General features: G+C 39.6%; 2 protein-coding genes across 3 annotated transcripts; one reads left to right on the top strand and one right to left on the bottom strand.

Annotated features, from left to right (window-relative positions):
- Positions 1 to 795: 795 nt before the first annotated feature.
- RB195_021375 (uncharacterized protein) lies at positions 796 to 12,061 on the bottom strand (the record flags this gene model as incomplete). Of its 2 annotated transcripts, XM_064208086.1 has the most annotated exons (26): positions 796 to 827; positions 898 to 955; positions 1,190 to 1,271; positions 1,325 to 1,410; positions 1,467 to 1,518; positions 1,573 to 1,606; positions 1,691 to 1,724; positions 1,794 to 1,867; positions 1,946 to 2,063; positions 2,295 to 2,418; positions 2,497 to 2,593; positions 2,712 to 2,855; positions 3,371 to 3,456; positions 3,599 to 3,689; positions 4,987 to 5,108; positions 5,166 to 5,305; positions 5,441 to 5,561; positions 5,636 to 5,723; positions 5,815 to 5,845; positions 6,832 to 6,897; positions 6,956 to 7,060; positions 7,115 to 7,195; positions 7,254 to 7,335; positions 11,001 to 11,147; positions 11,821 to 11,912; positions 12,026 to 12,061. In XM_064208086.1, the coding sequence occupies 26 exons, from the start codon at positions 12,059 to 12,061 to the stop codon at positions 796 to 798; spliced, it is 2,223 nt and encodes a 740-aa protein (XP_064063966.1). The 2 variants fall into 2 exon arrangements, with proteins under 2 accessions (XP_064063966.1, XP_064063967.1); XM_064208085.1 differs by lacking the exons at positions 796 to 827; positions 898 to 955 and having other exon boundaries at positions 1,184 to 1,271; positions 1,573 to 1,724.
- A 670-nt stretch (positions 12,062 to 12,731) lies between these two features.
- On the top strand, positions 12,732 to 17,112 carry RB195_021374 (uncharacterized protein; the record flags this gene model as incomplete). The annotated part of the gene is made up of 11 exons (XM_013442003.2): positions 12,732 to 12,815; positions 13,650 to 13,815; positions 14,067 to 14,242; positions 14,307 to 14,442; positions 14,503 to 14,656; positions 15,174 to 15,273; positions 15,765 to 15,862; positions 15,941 to 16,042; positions 16,257 to 16,338; positions 16,496 to 16,554; positions 16,647 to 17,112. 11 exons carry the CDS (start codon positions 12,732 to 12,734, stop codon positions 17,110 to 17,112), a joined length of 1,623 nt encoding a protein of 540 aa, XP_013297457.2.
- Positions 17,113 to 17,437: the final 325 nt, after the last annotated feature.

The following is a 17,437-nucleotide window of genomic DNA, read 5'->3' as shown; positions in this document are numbered from 1 at the left end:
GATCTCCGGCAGTTTGAACGGGATACGTGCACAATAGAGGAGAAAAGTAAAAGAATGTTTTGTATTAGAACTCATAACACTATGGCTTACACGGTGACTACGGTTTCTACAAAACTAGTCGTTCGGATGGTACCCATCTGAAAAACAAAAACTAATATCACGTGAATGGGCTTACTCTATCACAATGCTGACAAATACTTCCATATGCACTCAACAAAATTATTTATGGTATTCTTCAAATTCCCAGAATCTGAGTTGTATCTAAAGTTCTCATAAGTTTTTCTCAAGTTTTTGTTACACATCTTTTTGATTATCGTCTGGATGTAGCCAACAATTCGGTCAGAGTTTCAAAATGACCTACTACCCTCGAGCTGTACTACAATATCAGCATTCCCGACAAACCTCGCACGCTCTATTTCAGCTTCTACAGCATTCTTCTCAAATATGTTAGAAGACTACATTTCTAGAATTTTGCTCAAATTAAAAGATTACATCTAATAATTTCTCCGTTATTCATTGACATTTCGACGAGGCGTTTGAGAGGGAAGATTACACGACTTTATTTTTCCCCCTCTAAAAAGAGGAACCCCCCCCAAAAATAAACCAAAAAAAAAAAAAAAAAAAACTTTTTTTTTTTAAAAAAAAAAAAAAAAATAACAATTTTTTTTTTTTTTTACTTTTCCTTAAAAACCCCCCCCCCCCTTTTTTTAAAAAAAAAAAAAAAAAAAAAAAAAAAAAAAAAAAAAATATAAAAAAAAAAAAAAAAAAAAAAAAAAATCTGTCGCGTCGGGATCCTCAGCAGGTACTAGACAGGTGCACCGATAGACCTAAACAACTGTGTAATAGTAACTGTGTTGTATTTAGAGACCCCTTAGTGAATTAAGGTGTCATACTTACGGTGGTGAAGATTCCAACACCAGGAGAAGAAATATAATATTTTTCCCACCAACTTATACTGTATCAACGTGCATCATAATCTATATAGGAAATCTTCTTCCTATAATTACAAACGCAACCATTCGAATAAAAAATGATTCTAGCATTCGTAAAGTATGGACTAGTCCACTAACTGCCAGAATCTCGACTCTAATAAATGAATAAAAACTCATTTTATGACACAAATAAACATTTACATGACAGTTAACTCTGTAGAATCATGAATACAAGAATTATGAATACAAGGCTATACATCCAGTGTCCTGCTCGCCTGGGACAACACATTACTTGGATTTAGTGGAATCGGGAGTTCTCCGACGCAATCGGGAGCCTCTCTGGAACAGAATTAATTCCTTTTTGAGGCAAAAGAAAGCAAAACTGTTCTTACCTCCTGACGTTTGGTCGTTGTGGGCGGCGGACCAACCTTAAGAGATCTGGGTCAACTCGAGGTGATAAAAGGCGGTAGCCAGGTACCTGAAAATTGTTGACTATTCCACTAATGACACCAAAAAAGCGAGGAAGTGTTTTACCGGTGCATCCAGATTATCCACAAACATTCGACCTGCTCTTTCAGTTAACCACCTTGAACATAAATCCGTAAGCGTCACAGATAAAATAAATAAGAAAAAATCCCACTTTTGATAATCTTCTGTCATACCGCGCACAGGACCTGAAATTTTGCTAAAGAATTTCTGTACACATCTGTGAATGAAGATAAACTGCATTGGAGTCTCCACAGAAAAAGGACGCTGACGTCGAAGAAAATGAACTGCCTTTTGGATGGGATGCTGAAAGAAATTCTATCGGTGTCACGGCCTCCAGGCAGCCATTAAATTAACATTTTAAACAGTACTAACCTTATACGTAGGTCCCTTGATAATGTTGCAGATCGCTATTTCAGTTGCAACAACACAAGCAGCACGTGAAATTCCTAAATTCCATTGAAAAAAAAATAAGGGATGGCAGTTCGAAACAGATCAAAAGTGGGATGTGGTACTATCATACTGACCAAGGCAATCATGAACGATAACAGGTCGAGTAGAGTTTCTTGCCAGCCGGAGTATTGCGAGTGGTGAATCGAGATTGCTCGAGTTATTCATGTCAGCCTGCCAGTGCTCTACGCGATGCTAAATTATTATTCGCATGGTGCCAGAATGTAGTTCAAAACAAATTCGAGCTTAGTTGTTGTCTTCGAAGTTCGAGATTGATCCCAATTACGAAGTTATGGAAACGACAATTATTTATGTTAATGGCAAAACATCAAAAAATGACAAAAAAAAAATCCTTTTTTCTGGATTGTTAGCTTTATCTAACGGCATTTCCATTTAAGCACATGCGAAAAGTAGCTGAATCATCACCTCTTCTCCGAAGTCATCTACAATGCGGATGTAAGTGACACGGAACATTGGATCACGTGACAATGATACTCCAACATTATGAATATGTAAACCACAAATGTCCAGTGGATTCGACTCCTGACGCCTGGAATACTAGTATTTCTTGAGGCTATATGCCAGAGCATGTGGAATTAAGTAAATTAAGTAAAAATTAGAAGACTACCGAGGCCAATATTTAGCGCAGCGATCTCTCTCCTTTCTTCCTATCAGCATAAATATGTATGGAGCTTTTTCTTGCCAGACCATTCTCCAGAAGTCACCTTGAATCCATACAAAAACTTACAAAAGAGAAAATTAACAAGTCACTGGTTCAGATGACTGTAGCAAAGCGCAGATGAAATAAAGATCCCAACATCTTATAAAGTATCTCTTACATACCTATTGTATTCTCCATTGGAGCTTGGGTCATAATAAATTTGTTGAATAGGGGACCACCATGAACATAGTTAGCGTGAATAAAAGAGTTCTCTGTGCCAGGTGGATAACGAAGAATCACTCGCGATGAATCACGACATTTCACTCCTAAATCAAAGCTAATATCATATAGCAGAAAAAAATGACACAAATCACTACAACCTAAACAAAGCAAAAATCTTTTGAACAAAAACTGCAGAAAAAGCATCCTATGAAAAGAACATGGTCAGGATACGTAATTCAATGCACAAAACGTTGAGAGGTTACAAAAGCTACTGTGTTTACGATAAAATCCAAAATGAAACAAAATTCTATAAAAAAACGGCATGTAGTTTATATCCACAGCATCTACATTTGTAATTGATAATGTAGAACAGCTAGTTAAAACTCATGGTTTCCGAAGGCAAAGTAGCAAACTTCCTACTTCAAGACCCTGATTTCAGGTGGCTAATAAGACATTGAAGAGATCGGAATTTACATAATTTGCAAATTCAATTATAAGCGATTGAAAATAATCATTCCGAACACTTCAACGCTGCAGGTGGTTACTATTATGACGAACAATAAACCAAATTAAAATGGTACTGTTGCTAAGAAAAAGTAGATTTGAAGGACAGACGTACTTGGGTTCCTGCACTTATCCAAGTTTTCGTCGAATGCTACGTGTGTGAATGGAAGATGGTTGACTTGATTGTCCAAAATCTCAAACCTCAAAAACAAAAGCGTGTTTTTTTTTGAATATGTAGAACAGTAATTCATGCAGAGAAAAAGTTTAGCTTAAGTTGAAGCATAAAATTCTGAGCAAAATTTAGCCGGTTCAGAAGAAAAATTCCGCGAAGCAAGGACGTCACCTCCTTTCCATGCCTCCGGTGATGCTGCAAACGAACTTCTGCTTCTTGCTCGGCCCAAACATGCGCTTGCCAAGCTGTATGTTATTATAATCTGGAAATTCTACTATCGCTTGGACATCTCAATTAAAAATATATAACTATATATGCATGCACATATACACATATGCACATTTGGCTCAAGATTTTCTAGATGTTTTTTTTTCAGATCTTCTAGGCAAAAAATTTCCATGATAAATGTTTCCAAGTGCTATACCCAGCTTTATTTTAGATGGATCCTAAAAGTTCCCACATAATGCTCGATTGGACGCAAATTACATGGAAATTTCTGTGCACAAACTTTACAACACGTTTAACTACAAGTATGATCTGATATTCATTTGAAGTTGGCATTACATGAAGTTAGCACCATATTCTTTGATACGAGTTATGTCAACCTTAGTCAACAAATGTAGTATATAAAGCCAGGTCGAAATTTATCAATTCTCACTACTATAGATATAGAAATTTCGACCTGAAGCTCGATTTAGTTTAAGGTGCTGCGCACGGAGGGGAGCTGTACAACAACAAGCGGTTGGGATCGAGGTGGTATCAGAGATAGGCAAGGGTCCCACCTCCATTCCAAACCATCGCTCCACAGCGCCGCTTCGAGCGAAACTGCTTACGCAACCACATCGAGTTCCAGGTCCTTTTGACCCGACATAAGCAGTCGAGGTGGAACCTGATGTAACACGATAACGCCTCGGTCCTCGGTGAAGGATTGTATGGAGCTCTCTACAGTATGCGGAAAACTCACCGGACTTTTTTTCTTTTTGCTTTTTTCCCCCTTCCCATTATTTTTCATTATGGTAGTGCACGAATAGAATTATATGGTCCTAGTGAAGTCCTTTTCCATTACTTCTACCGTTGGCTTTGCCTTTAGGCCCACTTCACCCCAACTTGACCCTGAGTTCTTAATTTGCAGACTTGATTTGTTTATATCGGGCTGTGTTCATAGGTGCGATAGGAAGGAACCAGATGCTCCTCAGCTGGGGGGATCCAGGTAATGTGGTGCAGCTTATGATAAGGATGCCTTTGCCAACCGTAAAAAAATGAAGAGGGTCCCTCCGCCAAAAGTCCAAAAGTGAAAGGGGTCGGAGCACCGGCTCCAACTATCGCATCCACTTGTGGCACGGATAAACCCTTAATCTTTATTTCAACTGTTTCTTCTGGTGCGAATTCTATGCACGTCTTCATCGAGAATGTGTTGCGCCGTCATGTTACAATATGTTTTACGTCAACTATGTATATACATATGTAAGCACATATTACATATACATATACACATGTATGTATATACGCATGTATACACACATGAGAACAAAAAAAAACAAATCTTGGATAGGTGTTACATTTCCCAGCCACTCGTATCCGATCGCGATCAGCATACGTCTGTTCGTTGTAGAGTGCAAGCCGGGTCTGTAGAGCGTGCGGATCTAGCTCGCTGGAGAGATATGACATCAGGTCAACGTTTCTGAAACATCTGTCGTTCGTTCATTAAAAATAGGCAGCGCAAAAAGAAACAATGTACTTTGAAACTAGTGGATCGAGCTCTGTGAGCCAAGCACTCGGCTCGCTAGCCATCTCCAAACGAGCTCGCAGGACATGGGCGCGAGCCTCTTGTAATGTAACGCTTCGATTCTCAGTGAAGAAATTTGAAGATATGCCTGCCTTAAAATGCAATAAATTCATACGCTCTGTCAAACAATCAATAGATCAGTATTAATTTCCCCTCACAGAAACTATTAAAAAAAGAAAAATTATCAGAACTACCAGAATAGTCTAACTTCAAATCCACAAGCATACCTTTTCACACATATTCCTCAGGGGAATCACCCATCCTTGGCGATTGTATGGCTTTGTTATTTTCTTTCCTTCATCTACCAGAAATACATCGGTGTAACAGTTTTTCCATTTGTCATCGTATCTAAGAAGAGTTTCTTATCATAGTGACACCCATGAATACGACGCAGGTATGCGACCGTGAACAAAAAAACTAACTGAGGTTCGTATAGAAGATTTTGAACCAGCTCAGGATCACTGCGACATTGTACAACTAGTTGCCGCATTCTTGCATCTGATACCGGCGCTTTAAGAGGAATTTTTAGTTAATTATGAAAAAACGAACTGATGGTAGCTCAGAATGCATAAGAGTACAAAGATAACGTAGTGACACCCACCTGGAGCTGAATCCACCACATTATCGAGGTCCTAAATACTCACAAACTCGCAAAATGTGGTAGATCTTATAATTTTTCATGGAAGGGCAGACTTTCCTTTGTTTGCATGTCTTTGCTATTTCCCAGATCACGTTTGTTTTCATTTTTCAATCTGCATTTAGTTGTCAATAAATTGCTGACCTAGGAGGCATAATCATTGTCCTATGTATTCATAGAGCACTCTAGATATGGAAACAAAGTATTGTACGATCGATGTTCTCCACAATAGCTTACAAATTTTGTACGCATACTGATGCAATCAAATCATCGTAAATTAGTGCCTGAATAATTATGAACAGAACTCTATTGCAACGATCGATCAGTTGCTTGTACTGTTCACTAGCAAATTTCCGCAACAGGTTACCCTACCGTTTGCCGTATGCAATAGTTCGAAGTGGGTCCAATCAAAAGGTAAGAGAAAAATTTTCGAGGAATCGCAACATTTTCTGACTGCAATGTTTTGTCAACATTTCAACTTCAAAGAGAAAACATATAAACGAAATAATTCGTGACCAAGGTTTATAGATCTATCTGAATAAAGAGGTGGACTGAACAAGTCAAATACAGTGTTAATCACACAGTTACAGAAGTGCTCTTCTTACAAAATATTCCCCTTTTGTCTTAAAAGAATCTCATCTTATCTTCTTGGAACGTTTGAATTAGCTGTTCTAACGAACAAGAAGTAAACGATGAGAAGCCGAGAGCAATTTGTGATAGCTGAAACAATTGAAGGATTCTGGCTACATTTCTTAAATATTAACCAGGTTAACAAGCTTTTTAGGGAGCCTTGGACCGGCCATTTTCCACGACGGCTACAATGGAGCTCATTCAATTGCATTACATGCAGTTTAGTTTACTACACGAGTTTAATAGGGACGAGAGAGAAGGGAAAGTAGAGAATAATAGAAAACTGGACTAAGAAAGTCCACCTTCCCATGAAAGATGTTGTGGAGCGTGACTGAAGCAGAAAATAGTTACATTGTTAGTATCTAGTATGTGAGCTGCATGCAGTGAAAAGACGCCTGGAGAACGATCAGTGACGTTCTAAAATTATTCACCATCAGAGAATGTATAGCAAGGAAGTCGTTTACAAAGTAGTTACCTTACGTGTATGTAAATCATGAGTTAGCTTTTCCTTCGTACACATAATTAACTTTGGATGGACATCAATGGCAGTACGTGCTGCGAACAGCCTCATTCTTGTCTCCTGTTAATCACAATTTTGAATGTGCTAAAGTACTAAACGGCATATCTATTCAACCTTGAAATGTCGTTGAGTTTCATTTAAACATGTAGCATTCCTTGACTCGTTGTAGAGAGACGAAATTAGCTGCGAAAAACTCTAAAAAAATGTAGGTATAGTTTTTTCATCATAACATAACCCAACCATTAGAGCTCACTTTTTTGCTTTTATCACGACTCGCTGTAAGGGCACCTCTTGGAACCTCAACGAGATCATCTCTTGAGTGCGATTTTTGGTGCCTAAAGAATGAGAATTGTTCTTAAATAAACAATTCTAGAGATTACCAGCTTCATATAGATGCCTTTTTTTTTAAGATAAAGAGAAATATAATCGCACCATCTAGTTCTAGTAAGCGTAAAACTGCGAGCGACCAACACAGTTGCTGAGAGCAAGACGGAACACCTCCAACATTGCAATGCAGTGCAAGTGACTTTCACTATACAAAAGCGCCGCAGTCGTTCTCTGCGTGATAATATTGCAATATCCATCAGTACTGGAAGCTCTAGGATCTGAGTGTGTCAAGGAGAGAGGACTTGAGCAATGGTAAAACGGCAAAGCCGTAGAATTTCGAAAGCTCTTCGGAGTCAGAGGGTATTCAAAGCGCTACGTTGTAACACGAAACTGGGCTCGTTCACTCTTATTAGATTGTTTGCAGGATCCATCAGAATATTTATTTCGTGTTTAGTGCCCCAATGCCCGAATTAGTGTGTTAGACAATGACTCATGTTAAGTGCTTTTTTTCATCGAGACGTCAAACGTTCAATGATATCACGTGATTGCTCTTCCAAAATGGTGTAATGCCCACATTAGCCTCAAGATTACACTTTCTATTTAAAAACTACGTGTGCAGAAAGACGAAATTTAAATGCAAGAGTTTGAACTATCCTTAAGAGTCATGCTTGAAGGCTTCAAGTGTCTTTTAATCCGAGGTGTTGACTCTTTTCTACAAAGTCATAGCACGTTTTTCCACGAACAGGAACATTTATAAAATTCAGGAGTAAATATATCCTAACCTTAATAAAACCTTAAGAATAAGTCCTTAAAAAGGCAAATAACAGTTCCGGAACTTATTCCTCACACACTTTATGTACTGCTGGGAATACAACACAAAGCATTCTCAGCTTCGGAAATCGATTAGTGGTAATCTCGTATACTAATCAGGCACCCAGCGCGCTGGAGAATGATCTTCCATCGATCGATTCGCCCTTTTCCCGGCCCCGCCGGCCGGCCTTCATTCGCGGCACTGGCAGTGGAACAACACTATTCACCTCACATCCATTCTCTTTTATATTTTAGCTTTCAGTTTCGGTTAAAGTACGTTGATGCATATAGACAAGAGTTATATTCCAACTGATTCCATCACTATGCAATTAAGCCGCACTCCCTATTCACTAATTATTACTGAAGGGGAACGTGCATTTCCTTATTTTATTTTACCTTCTGTTCATCATTTCACAGTAATCTCCCTCTTGAAATATTTTAACACAATACTAACATTTAACCACAAACACAAGACAATTTGTTTGAACCACTGATTGAATTCGTACGATTGTGTAGCATCATTGTTCAGCAAAATGTCCTTATTTATAAACAGAAGCAAAGATAGTCTGGGAAACGGCCACTTATTTCCCCATATTAGTAGTGTTCTTCCCAAAATTTTGTTTGGAACACCTTTTGTGACGCTACCTGAAGTCATAACAATCGACCTCTCTCAAATGGCGGGAAAACGTAGGTCAGAAGAAGACCTCCATGACCTCGACCACATGTCTCTCCTTTGGCGAAATCACTTTATTGGTTGTCTATCCAATACCAGTTTATATCTTTGTTATCATATTATGCAAATACTTCTAACTCTCGAAGAGTTCCTGTACTCCATTTAACATTATGAAATCGCTGATCATGAACCTCCCTATCTCCAAATTCCCAATCAATGGCTACAGTGCAGTGCTGGTATTCATGGATTTTATTTTTGTCAACGAAATAAGCGCCAAACTATCTGCCATTTACTTCATCTTATCTTACAAGATTTTTGAATACGAATCTGAGGGACAGGGTCGAAATCTCGAACCTTCCTTTCTGTCCCCTCTACAGGAGCATAGCTCACGTCTTTCAACGTTTCAAGACGTAGCTGTTCCAAGACCGTCATCTGCGCAAAATGCTTGTCGTATTCGTGGCAAGCAACGCAAGGATAATCGGACGGGTGATCTACATTATCGATCGATCGCTGCGTTTCTCAGTGCACTCTCGCGGTAAGCGCCGACCCCGGTCTACAACAAGGTCAAATTAGGATTCTACAGAAAATAGTGATCCTTTCTTGGCTTGACTGATTTTTTAGAACGAAGAAGATCAACAAAAAAAAAACGTATGCGAACGGAAAGCTGTTCCGCAAGTATTTTTGAATCTGAAACAAAAATTGGGTTAGCATTTAGCAAAGTGCCTTTTTAATGCTCCTTTGTAAGATCAACGGAAAAAGAAGTGATAAACATAAAATCTGGCGAAGCGAATTAGTTTTGGTTTTGTTTTTCTAGAAAGTAAGATGTCGGAAAAACACGCGTGCGGAAAAAAACTTAGGAACCTAGACGAATAAAGTGTTTGACATCTAATATCTATATTATAAACAGCTCTAGGAAGATGACTCAGTTGGTAGCTGCAACTAGTAACTGTTGATAATGAGAATAACACTTCGAAAGATGGAAGTCATGACTTGATGACAAGCAGTAGCTCTCATTCTCTAACACAAAAAGCACAGTTTATGCATTTTGTTGTTTTAGTAGAGTTAACTGGTCTGACTTCGCCCGAGTTCATTGCGATTAGAGCGCATTGAGTGCAGTCTTGAGTCGGTCCAGTCGAAGTCGCTTCTCTAAATCCTCTCAATTTCGCCGTCTTAAGTGTAACCATACATTAAATTCTGATACAATACTCCTTTCCAACAGATCGATATTCCTAGCACACTGTTATGGGGATCCTGACTCACACACCTCTCATATCGAACAGTGTGGTCGCAGCGCAACCGCACCGCCGTTGTGATCTATGCCTCCGACCTCCTCATACACCCTGGGAGGTCACGCTCATTGAATGATACTCTCGTGCCCATCGGCATTGCCGGCACCCCAGTAAGGTCGCACACATTTCGTTGGTCCCACTATCGCTAAACATGTTACCCCTCGTTCAAATCTTCAACTTTTGTACTACTGAGGATTTGTATATGTACGGTTTAAAGCAGTTCATATAATTGTCTTCTTCGTTTTGGATATGTTAAACAAATGCGTACAGAAGTCCATGACCAACCTTTTTTTTCAGATAAATCAACGACCTGAGAGCATGGCCAGGATGGACATGTCTACCTCAGTTACTAAAGTGCGCCGTACAATACCAAGAATCCTGTCGAGCAGTAAGAAGAACTCGCAGCTCTCCCCAGTCCACGCAAACCACGTCATCAAAGAAGAGATGGACAATTCAGAATGGTCAATAAGACAGAACTACAGCCCAAAAAAGGAAGAAACCCCTCACAGTCCCGAACAAGTTAATAAAGAATTGGATGAGAAAATTGAGCAATTGCCTACCTCTGCAGAGCATAAAGAAGCGAAGTTGGAGGAACCCAAAAGTGGATCGAGTGAAGCGCTGGAGATCCATGTTAACAAAATGGTTACAGTTCGAAAAGGTCCCCAACTTTACGTTGCACCGCGTACTTTGCGATGCGCATTCTCTACTAATACTTCATTGGAAGAAACAGATGTAACCAAGTCTTTAACACCTAATGAACTACTACTTGCGGTGAGTTGTCTTCATAGTTAATTGCTTCTTAAAAGTTCCGTTTTCTCTTTCACTTTTGGAGGAAACGGAGAGAAGTCGGATAGAACGAGAAAGGTAAAGAGAATACTAAAGAATACGAAAATGATCATACCTGCGCTCCTGCTTGACCACTTTTTTAATCTTCTTCCGAAAGCTTTTGCCAAAACTTCCATCGCTTACTGCTCTTGGCATTATATATCGACCTTTGTTGTTCGTGGGGTAGTCGGCACCCAAGGTAAAATCGGAAAACGCCTTTACCCTGAAGGATTGGGATGGATGGGTTGTTGGTTGCATGCATCAAAAGAATAAAAAAAACAACGAATTTCATGGGTTTTATCAGAGGACTCCATACTATATTTATACTGCATAAATTTATATTTTCATGTGCTTATATTTATATTTCTATATTAATACTGTTGAAGAAAGACTAAATTTTGTTGGATGACTTTAATTCTCTTTTGCTTTAAACGAGAGTGGATTATCAGGACCCACTAGGTAACACGTAATTCCCCAAGCAATTATTTAAAAAAAGTGTCCAAAGGTTCCAAAAAGGATTGTTCTTATTTTCAACAGAGTAACAGCTTTTCTTAGGTAAGCAAGATTAGCGATATGTATGTGCTGCTGGAAGATAGTAATCTATCCTAGTATTCTTTAGAGACTCTTGAGTTCTTTTGCGGCGCAGTTCTTAGTGTTTCTAAATCGCTTTTAAATTCTGCTTGTAAACTTTGGTGCAGTAACTTGACGTTGCCTTCATTACTGGTGGAGGTCGATTTCGCATCATGTTAATGGCCAATGTGGAGAGGAATCACTTCATTGCGTCTTCTTTCTCTTTTGAAGATAAGAGTGTGTGGTTCACTCATTTTTGAGGATGTTTACGCAGACTTATCCCCAAAGAAGTCAAATAAGGGAAGAAACTCATACAAATCACATACAGATCGGTTTGTTCCTTTGAGTCATTATCTCCCTTGTAGAAACTGCTCAGAGACAGTCCACGGCTTCGCTGCTCTACATCACGACCACGCTGCTAAAACAGCATTGTTCACAATATGCAAAGCGACGACAAAGTTAGTGAAATCCTATGAGTAACAGTAGCAAGAAGTCTTGGATCTTCAAAGTGTTGCAAAACGGCCCACTCACCAGCGCATTTAGCTGAAGTCGCGGTTCCGAAGACATGTTTAAGCAAATATGGATCTATTAGTAACGAAAATGTTAGAAATACTAGGATCTTGAGAGGAAAGTGTACGTGACAGCGAGCAGTGAGGACACCTGGGGTTATGGCCGTCTTAGTTCGCGCGCATAATCGATTGCATCTATCGACGGGTAGATCATGAACAATTGCGCTATCCTATAGTGTTGAATTTTCAGCCGAGAAATCCCGTGACAGTGAGTTAGTGAAAAGTAGATGTAAAATTTTATATTACGCTAACAACACAGTGTATACATAAAGTTAATGTTTGACGTTTTAGTTCCTATGTAGTAGTTGTACGGTAGTTGATCTCCTCATCAATAAATGAGAGGACTTCTCGACACGTGACCGACAGAGCTTCAGTCGAATGTGCTTTCGTTTCAGATAACATGATTGAAATGTATCATTCCTTAGTAATTACCTGCTAGGAGATTGATCAATTTCTTTGCCTTTTCCCGCTTCCTGGATTATTCCTGAAGGGATTTAACTTATTTGTTGTAGAAGATCACGCGAACATTCTCTTTTCTTCCATTTGATCGAGCCATTTAGTTAGCCTACAAGACTTGAGAAAAATGACATGACCAGTAAACCTCGCATTATTGGCTTTAACCGACTATAGATGTTCTTTTCCAGCTTGTCAACTACTTCGCACCACCAATGGAGGTGGAGGAAACTCCACCACTGTTGGAGCGAGAGCTTACATCACTGGACGCTTCTTACGCACTTTCAAATGATGACATAGTTAGTTTATTTTCACTTGAAATTTCCATCACCAAATTGACTGTTTTCTTTGGGAAGGGAAAATTTCCATCCAGGTAGAAGTAAGGGGGAGTCACATCACAGCATCTAGTGAAATGAAAGTGACGCATTTTCTACAGGTGACTACAGAAAATGTCTTAGATAGGGTGGGGATTTATTGGTCAAATACAACAGAATGAAGCAATACCAAAGTGAGAGTTCTATTGATCTAGATGTTCTCTTTCAAAAGAATGATGCAGGACAGGAGTTGAAGCTATTGTGAAGTCAAGAACTGTCAAAGTCATAACCGGGCGGAGAGAATTCCCCCTATAATCATATAAAAAGAGACTAGTTGAGATAGTTGTTGCAATTGTGGCAACACCTGAAGCTGCTTTGGTGAAAGATCTCCAAGCAGCTGCTGTAATTAAAGCGTCTGCAAATTCCAACCTAGCTGAACAACAGAAGTTACTGTCGCCTTTCTTATCCTTTCTTATTACGTCAATACGCGGGGCTAACAATGAGCACAGATACACATAGATACAGAGAGACAAATATGAACCGATCATTGCTTTCTCGTACTGCATTGAAATTACAGGGGAATTCGAAATTCGTCGAATGTTTCATATCGCAGAGATTTGGAACAATACATTACGTCCTATTTGTAACATATTGAGTATGTTAAGAAAGAAATTGTCTGTCATTTGTGGCTTCAATTACAATCATCATATAATTAGCCCCAACATTCGGCAATTTTACGGAACATGCTTTGGGTGGAATATGACACAGGGTGATGTTGACATTCTAGTGGTTTCTTCGAACTAATTTTTGTGGTTTTAGGCTCTAGAAAATGGTCTCAGCTACTCCTCAGATTTGTCAGCTGAGGCGGTTTCCAGTATTCAGCCTCTTGCAATTTCTCCACCACCACACCACATTTCACCATCGTCGAATGAAATATCTCCACGACGACTTACTCGTACCGCACATTTGAGCGAAATGGTAACAGGTAAAGTGATATTGAAGCTTTGTGGAGATGCCAGGCCAGAACGAAATGAAGTCGTGCGCAAATGCGTAAGCGACTGTGCTCGAAGTGTCTTGCTGCAGTCGATCCGCAGAAATGAGTAGAGATCCGTCCCGATTGCGGTCGCTGCCTCACCGCGCTACTTCGGTCGCAGCCGGCTACGAAATTACTTCAGGCTTTGTGGCATTCTGACCCGACTAATGGTATGTGAAAATGGCTAACATACTTCAATTTAGATGGTATCTCTTCATCGTCTTCAAGGTATCCATCGTTAACTCTTGGTGGTGCGATAGGAATTCGTAAGCCTCGTTCTACAAGTTCTCAAGCAGCGAATAACAACCTTACGCTTGACCAGCTTAACCCTACACTGGCCGAAGCCCTTGCTGCAATGAAGGCGAAAAGTGGAGCTGTGGTAAATGATTTTTCTACGAACATTCGTGTCGGTTTGTGTATATATCGTAACCATAGCCGTTTAGTCAAAATCTTCTGGAAGTGCAGTTTTCACAAGTAATTCCGATAGTTTCCCATGCCGACGTGATCCGCTGCCGACACGTATGTCTGGACCAGTCACATTAGAAAGCTTGGCACCGACAAATTCTACCTCGCCTGATGGTTTGTCACATTTACTTTGTAGGAATTGTTTTATCTCATTTATTCTTCTGAATATTACAGGAAGCGCATCAACTTCTGGTCATATAGTGTCGTTCAATGGGCAGACTACCGAAGTTCCGGAAGAAATCCATTGTCACCTTTGTAACTATCCTATGAAGTTGTGTCTTCGTAAAACGAAGTACAAGGGGGAGATTCGAGAGTACGCTGCTTACAGGTTCGTTTTTCTTTAATTTAATTCTTGTTGGTTCCTGGTATTTCCTGATTCAATGTGTAACTATGCTGTTCTGGTAAGTAGACAAATGTTTACAACAGGACTTTTCGCCTATCCAGTGCGCTTGAAAGTCTGTAAGATGAAGATACAACGAAATTTCTGAATGAGCCAGCTCGAGCCACAGAATTTTTTTTATAACAGAAGAAAAGCCGCAAATTTGCTTGCCACGCATCTTCCGAGCTTCATTTTTCGGTTTACTTTGCGCACGAGTCAAGCGGACAATGCAAGAACAGATTCGGACACATGACATGAAGTATAGCAAACTTCTGCTCTTCGAAAATTTTCGGGATTTTTGGTTTCCTCATAGCTTCTTTTGCTTTCTTTTTTTTGCTTCTATTGGTATATCTAGTAACTAACAACTAGCGTAGGTTTGTATTTGAAATGCAGTGCACTAATATTTCAACTATGTTAACGTTGTTAGCAAATATCTTTTCTTGTTACTGCTGTTATTTCCATTCAGATGCCTCCGGAAGGGCTGCCAAACATTTCGTTCTGTTCGCAAAGTGATAGAACCTGATTATCCTTATCCTCGCAAGAGAAAGAATGACGATTCGTATGAGGTATGCAAATTTTCTAGCAAATTTGCTTGCTTCATCTCGTTAGGATTGAAAGAACCTTGTAGCCGCTGAATTTGGTCACGTAACAGCTCAAAGTCTGTTTTTTCGCACTTTTGTTGCGACGACAATCATTCCCTCATTTTTTCCTTAATTTTCCTCACTCAATATGTATTCACTCAGAGCAAATAAGTTGTTGACTTTTGCTTGGCGGATAGTCCTCTTTGTATTTTTCTTGCACATCATCTTTATTTACGCATATCATACCGCGATAATATTATTTTGTTTTTTGTATAATCGTTTTTCGTTTAATAAGAGGAGCATATATTTTTTTCTTCATTTTACGTGGAGTAGTGTAATGAGCCAAGCTTACGACTAGTTCATAGTAACCTGCACCCCCCGTCTTGGGATGTGTATTTGTGGATTATTAAAATTTCGTGTTTTAATTGTGTCGAGAAAGTATGCTGTAGTTTTCATATGTTCAGTTTCTGGTTCAGGTCTTCGATGTCTCTAGCCCGAGTACCGGTGCTTCTTCTGCCTCCAACGGAAATGATCGCTCAGGTGAAGGGAATGATTCTGATGTGCACTCTAATGGGTAATTTTTAGATTCTTTTTTCGTTTTTCGTTTCTTTTTCTAAAGAAGACGCCGTATAACTGCTTAAATGCTTTGTAGGACAATAATATATGTGAAGCAGGAAATGACAGCAAAACATATGGAGAAAATGCTGGAATTTGACTTCAAGTATTTTAATGAAAAGCCTGCTCCTATGCACACGTGAGTCGCGTTATTTTAACGGTCAGCATGCTTAGATTTTGCTTGTGTTGGAATTGTCCTCCTCCTGCATGTTTTCATGTTTGCCTGCTAACTATTCTCCAGCTTTGCTTTCTGTAACTAACCGCCTGAGAGGGATCTGTCACTACTTCGACAAAGAGGACGATCTCTCTATTTGAAGGTGCATGTGTAGAGTAGAATTCGAATTGAATTCCAGCATACCTAAACTGCTGTTCGGTCGCTTAAACATGTCCGTTTCCGACATGGACGAGCTCCTTAAAAGCGCCGAAGGTCAAAAGGTTTGACATAGTTCGCTTTTTATTACCACCTTCCTTAGTCGGTTGCTTTTCTGCACATCCGCTTATATGTCCCTCATTAACGTGTTTTTGTTGTGTAAATCTAGAAGGATTTATTGGGGGGATTCTCCAATCATCACGTTAGCTCTTTTCATTTCAGAAGATCCAGCAGATCATAATGACTTTTCGGCAGCCGTCTCCTCCACGCTGTGTTATTGAGTAAGCTGAAGTTCCTGTTTTGTTCAAAAACACATTGATGGTTTTCTCCTTAGTTCGTAGTAAGCGCAAAGTATCCCATATACCGGTTTTAGAGCAGCGGAGTTGTGGGAAGCTATGACTCGACAGGTTCAATTTCGAGCTCAGTCTGCTTCACATTCTCTACAACCACAAGCAACTACATTGTCAACGTCTGCCTGTACACCTGCTGTTGTTTCTGCTTCTTTCGCTCTGGCTTCAGTTACTCCTACACCGTCAACCCATCGTTCGCCAACGCAATATATGCAGCAGTTACCACCGCCTCCGACTTCGTTACCACCACCACCTCCTCCCCTACCACCACCTCCTCCCCTTCCTCCGCCACCTCCAACATCATCACGTACTTCTGCTTTTTATTCTCATCATCATGGTACCTATGACCGTAATTCTATGTATGAATATGCCACTTGTGGTTTGTCAACTCGGCTAGAGGGAATTCCTAATCATTCATGTGGAATAACAAACCAGCATCACTCCCATAACGTCAGAAATCAGCACTATGCCAGCGAAGTGACCTGGTGAAGACCGTGTTACTCATGTTGATGGAGATTTATAGTGGAGGTCAGATGAGAAAGGATAAGAGGTAATATGTTTGAGTAGATGAAAATAATTATATACTCCTCGTTCCTCGTAACTGAATATACCAAGCAGAGGTGAATCGTTACAATTACTGTTACCAATACCACTATTTGACTTGAAGCACTCCACTCACATATTTGTTAGTGTACTTTTATTGTTGGGTTGGATTGTCATATGACTTTTTACCGTTTTAACGTTAATTTGTGTCTTTTTTGAAATAGAATTGTTCTATACTGGATTGTTTTTTTTTTAATATTTTTTCTAGTGC

Source organism: Necator americanus, chromosome X (genome assembly GCF_031761385.1).
Source record: "Necator americanus strain Aroian chromosome X, whole genome shotgun sequence".
Lineage (NCBI taxonomy): Eukaryota > Metazoa > Nematoda > Chromadorea > Rhabditida > Ancylostomatidae > Necator > Necator americanus.
This window is presented reverse-complemented; position numbering and strand designations above follow the sequence as displayed.